Consider the following 12,221-nt stretch of genomic DNA (forward strand, 5'->3'; position numbering starts at 1 on the left):
GCGAGCCTGCCATTCGTGTGCAGATGTTGAAGCGGGCTCTACCACTGTTAATGCATGACATGTGAAACCCGACTCTCACATCTCTTTAATGATTTTCGTGAGTTGCTAGTCATAAGGCAGTTTCCAGCTCGTTAGTTATTATAGTAATACATTATGTCGAGCCATGAGTTGTTTACTTAGTTGTTGAGTCATAACTCAATGGTTCAAGCCTATTGAGCTGATCTGATCTTTTGAATTGTTTTAGAGCTGATTTATAACAGTCTTGAAGTCCGTGTATGTCAGACCTATATCTTTGTTAACGCAGCAGGTGATTTATATATGAGGGTTAAAGAATAGAAGGCTTAACCCTAAGAGATATTAGATTGTCACTTTGTAAAAAATCTGTTTTTTTTTTCATGTTAATGTTAATAACGCTAAAATATTGGACCAATTTAAAAAATCTTGCACCATTAAAAAGCTATATAATCACTTTGTAACTTAGGCTATATATTTTTTTAATTTTACGCGGAAGTCGCAAGCAACTGACATAATGTTGGTAAGCTACGGGTTTCTTACCATGATCGGGTTGTTTTAGCTTGCTTACGAACGTTAAATATGGTACATGGTTAGCAGTTGGCGCAGGCGGGGTCGCGGACGAAAGCGAAAGTGTGCTCGTGTCCCCGCCACTATGCGTTAGAGGAACCGAGGGGTTTAGTGGGTATGATTATGGGGAGAGTCCCACATAAATACTGCGTCCCCCCAGACGCGGAGTATGCGTAAAGCATTCTCCTCGGGCAAAAAAAAAAAGCAACAGCTAGTTTTCTTATATAGTGGAAATTATCGACTGTTTTCCTATAAAAATATTAATAAATACAATCGTATGTTTGTAAGTTTTTCGGTAATAAAGTTAATTAATTACTAAATGTATCTGTTTGTCCTCAGGCGGTTCCGATAGCAACAAGGGCAAAAGCAAGAAGTGGCGCAAGATCCTCCAGTTCCCGCACATATCGCAATGTTTAGATATAAAAACAAAAATAGGTAAGTTGAACTATACACAAATGTTTAACAGTATGCGTGGAGTTAAAAAAAATAGTAAGTAGTCTGTGTATTCTTCCAGACTCTATATATATGCCAAATTTCAACGATATATTAAAATTATTACATTAAAAATCTACGCTAGAATACAATGTTTACAATAAAAATTTCAAATACCAATTAATACAGTTAAAAAACAAATCTCTCTACTCAAATGTATATAACATTGTTAAAAACGATAAAACATAAAATAATAAGTTACTATTAAGGACTAGAGTAAAATTTTTAAAATCATGCCCAGTATTAGGTTTTTACACTTTGTTCCCGGTAATACTTTAGCAGCTTCCGCCCGCGACTCCGTCCGCGTAGTATTCATAAAAACAAACGAATGTAGCCTATGTGTTCTTCCAGACTATCCTCTACATCTATGCCAAATTTCATCCAGATCCGTTCAGCCTTTTAGGCTACAAACACCAACTAACATCCATCTAAACTATCGCATTTATAAAATTAGTAAGAAGTAAGATTCGCTATCAGTGTATATTAGAATATATACTGTCATACTCAAGTACGTAGTTTTATATCCAAATAACGGAACTGTGTGATTTGTACCGCGGTCTCCGTGTTCATTTCCCTTGGATATTATGCATTTCCCTTCGCTAGAGCGCTGCCCACGGTATATTATAATCAGGGTCATTGCCGCACTTATCTATATCTACGAGTATACTAAAGTAGAAGAAAGATTTGATATCGAATTTTGTATGTATTGAAATAACACAGAAACTACTGAGCCGACTTAAAAAAATACACCATTAAAATCTACGTTATCAGTCTCATAGGCTATGTTACTTATGAAAAGTTTAAAGAGGTTGTTATATCTTCTAAGAGATCTCAATTTAGGTTTGTAGGTTATTTTTTTTATCAAAATATTAGTAGATTTTTCTATTTATTTACTAATATTTCCTTTAACCATTCCAACTAAGCTGTAGGCTTGTGCTAGGATATGGTTCACGGCTGTCGAATGGCGGCATTTGAACCCTCGACCGCAAGATTGGTAGTCCGTACCTCAAACCATTAGGCTATTGGAGCATTTCATAATGTTTTAATAATTGGATATAATAGTAATTTTAAGGTCTTTTTGACCTTGATTTACAAACTAATACTTAATGAAGTTTTAATTTGATGAATTAAATAACCACTGACTGGCAGGTATACGTAATTTGAAGAACACACTTATATACCTCTGTCCTCATTAATCATTATTATAAATATTATGAAACTTATATTAAAAGTAACATCTCAAATATGAAAGAGCTCGTGCACACCTTTGACTAAACTATCGCACAACTGTTTTGTCGCGCTTCGATTCCTATGAACTTAAATGGAGGTGCACATTACTCGATTTTTAGTTGTGCAAATAAACAATTTGAAACAATCGCACACTGAGCTGGTTAGTAAAGAGCTTGAAAAAATATATTTACATATTTTGTCAAGCTCTTGATTTGACGACTACTATGTGACCCCCCCTCCCCTCCCTGGCGCCAAAGCTGGATCCGCCCTTGATCCTACTGTACTGGTCCACTGCTTCGCTTGCCACTATTGTCTTGAATTTTACTTTTAATCTTACTTCTTAATAATATTGTAAATGCGATAATATAAATGGATGGATGGATGAACGGATGACGGATTTCGATGAAATTTGGTATAGATGTAGAGGATAGTCTGGAAGAACACATAGACTACTCACTTTTGTATTTGTTAATTCCACGTGGAAGGATCCGCGGTCGAAAGCTAGTAATGTTACAATTAAAAGCCGAGAGTCGAAAGCCTACAAGAATCGACCCGAAAATATAAAATTACGTAAGAATAGTTTTTGTAAAGTTATAAAATAAAAAGATCGTAGTCATTTGTGATGTGATGGATTTGAATTCATTTTCTTTATAATCAATCATAATTTAGTTCAGGTTAGAATGTCAGCGATTCCCCAACTTTATCATCACTATTAAGAATGTTATGTCAACGGCTACTGGAGCGTTGCCAGATCATGAATACGTTGTTAATGTTAAAGCGATTTGCAAGAAAAAACGCCAGCTTCTTATATAACTTTATACTGTAGTAGATGTCGCGACTTTGCCTCTGTGAAATAATAAAACATGTAGCCTTCGTTACTAACTGATATCGTAGCTTTTTAATGGTGTAAGAATTTTTGAAATCGGCCCGTAGTTTTTGAGGTATTTCAATGGGAAAGGATAGGTTAGGAGACGCATAGGAAGGGGAAATGTCCTCTTTATGTGCGTCTCCTTCGTCAATTAAGGGTAGGCAACGCATATGCTATAGCGGATGCTTATGATTAGCGGTAGCCTCCAATTTCGGTAGATTCAGGTGGCTGCTTGCTCGTTGCCACCTTATAATTAAAAATACAAATCTTTCCTCTTTATAATATTAGTATAGAGTTGCTTCTCATGAGTCCTATGTTTGTAGAAAAACGTTTATAACATTATATTACAAACCTCTAAATTATTATTATTTCTCTAATATTATACATATCAATGTGTTAAAACTGCATCAAAATTCTTTGCGTAGTTTTAAAGATCTATGCATACATAAGAACAAACAGACAGCGGGAAGCGACTTCTTTTTACTATGTATTGATCATCATCATCATCATCACCAGCTCACTATATGTCCCCACCGAGGGGCTCGGAGCCTACCCTAATACGGGGTGACTAGGCCATAGTCAACCACGCTGGCCAAGTGCGGGTTGGTTGACTTCACACATATCTTTGAATTTCTTCGCCGATATGTGCAGGTTGCATCACGATGTTTTCCTTCACCGTAAGAACGTCGGGTAAATTATGTACATATGAAAATTCGAAAAATCGAAAATCACATTGGTTCATGGCGGGATTCGAGCCTAAGACCTGTAGATTACAAGTCAAGTGTTCAAACCACTGAGCCACCGACGCTCGACTGAGTATTGATGCTTATTTAAGAATTCTTGCTATCGCCGATTACGGGCATAAATATTATTGAAACCGTTGTTAAGATTATTAAATTTTGATTTTTAAAATATTTATTTTTAGTAGAAAAATATATTATTATTATCCAATTAACGTACAAAAGGTAATTATAATGTTTTATTGTCGTTTTATAACGTCCGTTACAAAGATTTACGGGCGATAAAATTAGAGGAAATATTCTCTTCGTAATTTGACTTGATTAATGTTACGTTTCCGCGAGAATTTGATCACAGCCTAATTTGTTTGACGCTCTATACCACCATAATTAATATGTATGTCGAAAATACCAGTTTGAAAATATACTGGTTTTCCCTTTATTACTTTAAGGTAAAATTATACTTCATACTAATATTATAAATGCGAAAGTTTAGATGGATGTTTGTTATAGTTTGTAGCCAAAACTGCTTACGGATTTGGATGAAATTTGGTATAGATGTAGAGGATAGTCTGGAAGAACACATAGGCTACTCACTTTTGTTTTTTCTTATTCAACGCGGGCGGAGTCGCAGGCGAAAACTAGTGTTAATATAAATGCGAAATTTTGTATGGATGACTGTTACTATGAGTACTGTATGTTTGCGACGTCCGTTCCCGTCGGTGGCTCGGATACGACAGCGCTGGCATGACGCTATGACAGTAGTCAATAGTCAGACCATACACTACACTACACAACTAAAACGGTTTAACAGATATCTATAACAGATGTAGAATATTAGAAATTTATTTAGAATGATATGTTTGTATTAGGTGAAAATCCCACATCTTTTACCACGTACTGCCAGTTTCACACGAGGACGGAATAGTGAGGCAAAAAAACATTCTTGTCGTCCTATTCCCGATCATCGATGCAGGTTTTAGTCCTCCAGGTTAATCTATCTCCCGTCACATTCGTAACTAAGGTTTTTAAATAGTAAGGTAGAGCGAAAACTACATATGACAGTGTGGTTCTTAATAATAGTACTAAATTGTCAATTGTCTGATGTATTTCAGTTGGCTACCCTCGTGTGAAAGTACCATAAGGATTGAGCGTTATAAACGTCTCGGAGATCCACGTAACACTTATTTATGTGTCGTTAAACTGAAACAAAATGTTCATATACATTCTAGTTTGTTGGAAAAAAATACCAACAAAAGTTCACTGTCAGTAGATATTTTGTTTTCATTAAGTTGCTTCTTACTGTGTTACGTTGTGCAATTTGGTATATCATGCTAACATTATATTTTTTTTTATAATACAAGGTGGCAAACGAGCAAGCGGCCACCAGAATCCACCGAAGTGGAAAGCGACCGCTGCCCATAAACATCCGCAATTGCAGATGCGTTGCCTACCCTTCACAAACGGAGAAGAAGACGCACATAAAAAGGACATTTCTCCTTCCTATGCGTCTCCTCCACTGTCAAATCCACTATTCCTTCCATCATTTCCTCTTGAGAAAAGGGTGGAAAGGGAAAGGGACTAAAATTAGTCCTCCGGCACCACACTCATCAGGCGAAACGCGGAATTGCTTCCACTTCACGCCTGTTTTCTGTGGTCGTGGTATTACACCGGGCGAGCCGGCCCATTAGCTGTTAAAGCGGGCTCTACCACTGTTAGAATGCGAAAGTTTATATAGATGGATGGATGTTTATTAGAGATTGTAGCCTTAATGGCTGGACGGATCTCGATGCAATTTAGTATAGATGTAGAGGATAGTCAGGAAGAACACTTAGGGTACTAACTTTTGTTTTTTGTAATTCCACGCAGACGTAGTCGCGGGCGAAAGCTCGTAATATTGTAAAGAGAAAATCTTTGTACTCTAAACTCATAAACTACTGGACCAATTTCAAAAATTCTTTCACCTAAAGCAAATCACTGAGTAATATTGGCTATTTATTACTAGATTTTTTCTTGTGGATTATTAAAAAATCTTTTAAACTTTCCATATTAGTCGTCACCTTAGCAAAAATCGATATTAGACAAGTATAAATAAATTAAGATGAAATTAAAAAAAACTATCAAGCATTTTAAGGCTTTTATCATACCAGCCAAGCTTGTGTTTAAAAGAGCGTTATACGCTTGTTGTCAGTGAACATTTAATGCGTAACTAACTTGCCGTCACGCCTGTCCACTGGCCATTGAATAAAAGACGTATGTTAACCTGAACATGACCAATTTTGAAGTGTCGTCTTACAGTAGTTAATATTATTTACCGGAGTATGGTATCACCTCACTACATGTCCCCAATGAGCGGCTCGAAGTCCATAAGAGGGTGAATAGGCCATAGTCGTCTATTGGCCTACTGTGGGTTGACTTCACATATATCTTTGAATTTCTTCGTAGATAACTGCAGGTTGTATTATATTTTTACGAAGTTATAATAAGCTTTTCAAATTAACACGTTAAATACACTAGAATGTGTTCCATTTGCATTTACATGCAGAACAATTGAAAACGATATTTGCCGCTCTTTTTTTCGTAATTTCGAAAATGGAACTCTACACACTGGCCATAAACAATAGCTTTTTTAACAAAGAGTAGACAGTGTAAATATTGCGAGAGCACAATAAAAATAGGTTATACATTTTTTTAGAGTTTTTCTGTTGTAGTCTAAAATTATTTAGTTTTAATAATAAATTACATTTTAAAATCTATATAACGTCGATCAAGAGAACTAACATGTAGTCACTTTATAAACAGTTGATGTTTGGAATGAGTTAAAATATATATTGTCTACATTATAGTAACTTCTATTTACTAATATATTGATACATTTTCTTTTAACCCGCTTCTACTGATGCGTCTTATCTGCTTGATCAAAATTGTTTATTAAAAATTTCCTTCAAAATACCGTATTTTGGTGAGGTAAAAAGGCGAGTATTAATAACGTATACAAAAAATCCCATCTGTTTAGGTTAAGCGGTGACGTAATAAGACCACAAATTTCCTTTCCCTAACGAGTGATGAGGGAAAAAATAATTAATTTCGTACGTGACAGCCCTACGCCCTAAAGTACGCGTCCATCGGTAACCATGATCGATGTTGTTTATGGATATTCCCGTGAAAAAATGACGTTTGTTTTTTAATAATTGTCGTTTTTTTTATATACTTTGATACACTATTTATTAAATAGATAACTATTTAATAAATAGTGTATCAAAGTATATAAAAAAAAACGACAATTAAAAAAAAACAGACTTCACGTAAGCGAGCAGGAAACGGGAGAAAATGGCGTTTAGCTGAACATCAGAATAGATTTTTATGTTAATCTATGACTGAATTTAGAGGTTGGAGGTGTATTTTGACAAGTTACATATCTATTCTGCGTAATTTTTATTTCAGATTCCATTTGTATATTCTGTATCGAAATGTTCGGTCATTGCCCTTTATTTGACCTTCTTATAAGGTTGCATGTCATCTTGTGACAATGACGTATTCTACTTTGTAACGCAATCGTTGGATAGACGTTTACATGTTTAAAATCGTGGGTAGAGACTGCATTGTCCGAAGTATCAGTTACCAACTCAACATGCAGATCTTTCACTGATATGTCGAATTCAATGGAAATGAGAAGTTGTACACTAGTTGTGGCACGTGACTCCGTTTACAGTCTATAGACAACAATATCCAAATTTTAGCAGCATCCATTGAGCTGGAGATATAGTAACAATTCCATCCATCTAAACTTTCGTATTTGTACTAGCTGCTCTCGATTAATCTACCTGGAATTAAAAACATAGCCTATGTTATGTTACTTACTGGTTACGTAGCTTTTTAATAGTGCAAGATTTTTTTAAATCGGCCCACTAGTTTTTGAGTTATTTCGTACATAAAAAAATACAAATCTTTCCTCTATATATTTGTATAGAATACGAGCTGTTGCCCGCGACTTCGTCAGCGTGGTATTAGAAAACATACAAACTATATAAATTACAAAAAGTTACGTATCCCTCGGGAACCGGACATTTCTCGGGGATGAAGCTTATCCCATGTGTACTCCAGACTTTGTTTTATATCTGTGCCGAATTTCAATAAGATATATTGAACCGTTGCAGATTGATCGAGTAAACATTAAAAAACTAAATTAATGAATCCCCCGGGAACCGTAACTATTCCAGGGATAAAAAGTAGCCTATGTGTTCTTCCAGACTATGCTCTAAATCTGAAATTCAATTTTTTTTAATTCTATGTGTTCTTCCAGACTATGCTCTAAATCTGAAATTCAATTCAATCAAATTCATAGAGATCCGTTCAGCCGTTTAGGCTACAAACGCTAACAAACATCCATCCATCCATCTATCCATCCATCCATCTAAACTTACGCATATATAATATTAGTAAGATTAGTAAGATATATAATGTTTAATACTATTTAAATTGACAAACATTTGTATTTACAATAGTTTTGTAATAATCAAACTTATACTAAATTCGATTTGAAGACAATTTGTCTCTTCTCTTCCGAACAGAATGAGAGAGATCGCATGTTTTTTGTATACAGTGCAAAACCCTGTGAGATACAAGTTAACTGTCTAACGGTCACATACCGGTTTGAACTGACGAGATTCGGTTTGTACCGTACAAAAATATCCACTGTCGCTAATACAGTGAAAGTAGGATAGCAAATGTAATCTTTATTACTTTAAACCGGTTATTAAATAGTTATGTTTAAGAAACCGGAGTGATACCAGTGTTGAAGATAGAATAGCAAAAAAACGAGTTGATGATAAAAAAGATATCATCGCCACTAAGGAGCCAACCCTAAATTAGGGAAAAGACAATAAATATAATATTTATTATGTAGGAAAGAGTAATTAATCGATGCGATCCTTTTAAAATAAATATCAAGACGTTCAAACTTCTTATATCAATAACTAAAAATAAGAAAAAACTGACATCTCAAAGAACAACTTTAAAAAAAAAACAAATACTTTTATCCTCGTAGTTTTTCTATACTTGAATCTTGTCAAGTATGATAACGAATTTGTTAAGTAAACTTAATGAAGTAACTTAAAATGGCGGCGTAATTTTTTTTAATTTTCGCACCTCCAACGGACGTAGAGGTGTTGCCGTCGCCTTATGAGGCCTCATTAAAATATGAGATTTAGATAAGCCGAAAGGAGTAAACATGTGATTTAAATACTAAACTGGGTTGCGAATATCGTATCTAAACTCTAGGTTCCGTAACTAAAATATCGCATAACTTTTTAGTCCCGCTTTTATTCCTATTGACTTATATGGAGGTGCGCACACAACTCGATTTTTAGTTGTCTGCAAAACAATCGACAATAGCACAACAGTTGTACGATAGGTTAATACAAGGTGCCCACGGGCTCTAAATGTTAAATATCGAAGGTCCAGGGTTATACATTTTTTGACCCTAGTCCGAGTAATTCATATTATAAATGTGCATTTTGCTTAATCCACCAAATATCAAATTGTGCCAACCCTAGATAAAATGGAAACAAGAAAGGAAAATAAAAAGAAAAAAAAAGTTCACCTAACCCTATATATAGCGTGAAATAGTTCAAGGATTTGCAAAACGCGGTGCAAAGTTTGGTTTAGTCAAAAAATATTTAAATGCATATTTTGTTTTTAATTGGTTTCACAAAAATATTAACTTAACTAGTAACAGCGACATCTTCCGTTAAAATCTATAATTTAAAACTTGTTAACCACACTTTTCGCAGGATATTTTTTTATATAAATTTCGCTTTATTTTGGACTATAGTAACAATATATTAGCATTATAGACCAAAAAATGTACTCATTAATTCATTCGATTAAATTTCTGGTTGTTTACTATTCAGGTTATATTCCCCGTCCTTGTTTTTCTTCCGTTGGGTTTTGGTCCTCTAGGTTAATCTACCTTCCGTCAACTCAGTCATCACTCCCTTCTTGAACCCATCTTTCACGCAATCCATCTCTTTCTAGGTCTACCTCTACCAGTGTACACCACCTTGTTACAATTTCGTAATTGTAAGGGAAAAATCGCCTCAAAGTTAGCAGTATATTAGCAGAAAATATAAAAAAAAAAGTATCGGGAAAGTGTCATATAGAAGAAAATTGATTCGACGTACGCACGCTTACGGCACTTTTGATATCGTTTGGGGAGCGAGCGCCAAACTTCGCGATAACTTCGATAATACATCAGAATCCCGTTTATACATAATACTAGCTTTTATCTACAGCATTGTTGAAATACATTCAATATCGCTTTATAAAAACAGCTTTAACGTACTAATAATAAACCCTAATACTACACTCTCTCTCTCTTCGGATCGTTTCCTCATTCGTGAGGGTCGCGACCACTCTCCTTGGCACTCTCTCGAAGGGTGTTTCTCCATTCTGTGCGATTCTCTGCGTATACAAAAAACTACACTACTACACTACGTATACAAAAAACACATCCTTATATTCTCTTTGAAATAAAAAGAGACAACAATATAGAAGTTATGACAGTGGAAGCCCACAGTTGACGATATTGAACTGCTCTTAAATTTCACAGATAAAAAGCTTCACAGTTAACAGCACCATATGTTGTAAAATCTCCCAGGGCTCGTATAATTTTTAGTAACAAAACCATACTTGCTTGTAAAACTGAAACAAAAAATAAAAATAAGCGACAATATTTAATCTTTGCCCGCTCTTTATTTTTAATGCTGGCAATTAAATGTAAAGGGCACAGCCCTGTTTTATTTTATGCTTTTACACACGAGGGTATAGTGCGCTGGGCTCAACAGTACGACAGAACAGTACTGTCTTGATTAAGGGTTACGATTACGACTACAGCGACGCTAGACGTTAGCATTGATACATATTGTTGTCTCTATTTTGTTAAAGGAAACGTAAGGGATGTACACATGTTGTCTATTAATAAAGTGTCTAAATATCTGGGGTAGAATGACGTGTGTTAACATAAGTTTTGTAAACTATCCCTCAAATGTGCATGTGCAGTCAAATAATAGCAGTACTGTGTCTACTGCTTACCCTAACTGTACTACCCTCGTGTGAAATAGCCATAGAACGGCACGCCCACGACACCGTTAACTGTCGCACGGTAAACATAGCGCCTAATGTTATAAATAGAATGGGGGGGGGGGATACGCGACAACCCTCCCGGTCTCACGCCTGTAAGCTTTTTATATCGATTGTGAATAAGAAATTATTTGCAGGTGAGACAGTATATAGTAATACCTTTATGGAAAAGAAAACTCTCGAACTAGTATATTAAATGTAAAAAAAAACATTGCAAAATCTCGACGACAAATAGACGTTTTAGTAAAATGTTTAAATAACCTCTCACAACACAGCAAATGAAAAAAAATTAACAAGTTGAATAGGTGTGGGTCATCTGATTCTTTGACGTTGACTGACATCGATCCGAGTTTAGCAATTAAAACGAGTTGTTGCAACCCTATGTTGTATCATAGATTAAGGTTCGAACACAGAACGGCATTTAGGTACCATATCGTTATAATATAGAAACAACCCTAAATTGTAAGATTTATTACTATAATCGAGATAGCTACTTATTTAACGACCTATTACTGAGGCATTCAGTACGTGTTATGGGATACGAATATTGGCAGGACTTGGACATTAATCTACCAACTTTATGGGCATTATATCAATTTGATCACGAGCCATTGGCTTAAGACATTTACTTCCTTTGTGTGATAAGACTTCAGAACAAACGTAGTGACATTGTTGATTTATATTATTTGCGAGTAAAGTGAATCGAGTGTTATTTAATTGATATAAATGGTTTATATTAAAAGTTCTTTTTTGGCGCGAAAGACATTTATCAATTAAATGCTTCCTTATATAGATTTGATGGATGTTTTATTGTAATATTGCTAAAAATAGCTTTGTGTTATCATTTAGGGTTTAAAAATGTATTATTTCTGTATGCCACACACACACACACACACACATATACATCTATATTCTATATAATGATAATCACATAGCTAATGTCTAAGTTTATATTAATTTTAACTGTACAATTTCACGTCAATTCGTTTGAGAAATTTCCTTAAAAAGGAGTACAAAGATTTCGCTTCACGTATTAATGATTCTGATGTTAGATAGAAAAGGTTAATTAATTTTAATTTGACGCGTCTACGTTAACTAATCTATGCGATGTTGCCACATCGCTGTAAGCGTGCTGACACACCGGGGTCGTTAATTAACTAGATTAAATAATG

The 12,221-nt window shown here is 34.9% G+C and overlaps 1 protein-coding gene across 1 annotated transcript in view; it reads left to right on the forward strand.

Annotated features, from left to right (window-relative positions):
• Positions 1 to 594: 594 nt before the first annotated feature.
• Positions 595 to 12,221, forward strand: part of LOC106105858 (G protein-coupled receptor kinase 2) — a 35,033-nt gene continuing 23,406 nt past the window's right edge. Inside the window, exons 1-2 of the mRNA XM_013286315.1 lie at positions 595 to 604; positions 922 to 1,017. Coding sequence (XP_013141769.1) covers positions 595 to 604; positions 922 to 1,017 — 106 coding nt within the window. The remainder of the gene's footprint in view (positions 605 to 921; positions 1,018 to 12,221) is intronic.

This window comes from Papilio polytes, unplaced genomic scaffold (assembly GCF_000836215.1).
Source record: "Papilio polytes unplaced genomic scaffold, Ppol_1.0 DF822622.1, whole genome shotgun sequence".
Lineage (NCBI taxonomy): Eukaryota > Metazoa > Arthropoda > Insecta > Lepidoptera > Papilionidae > Papilio > Papilio polytes.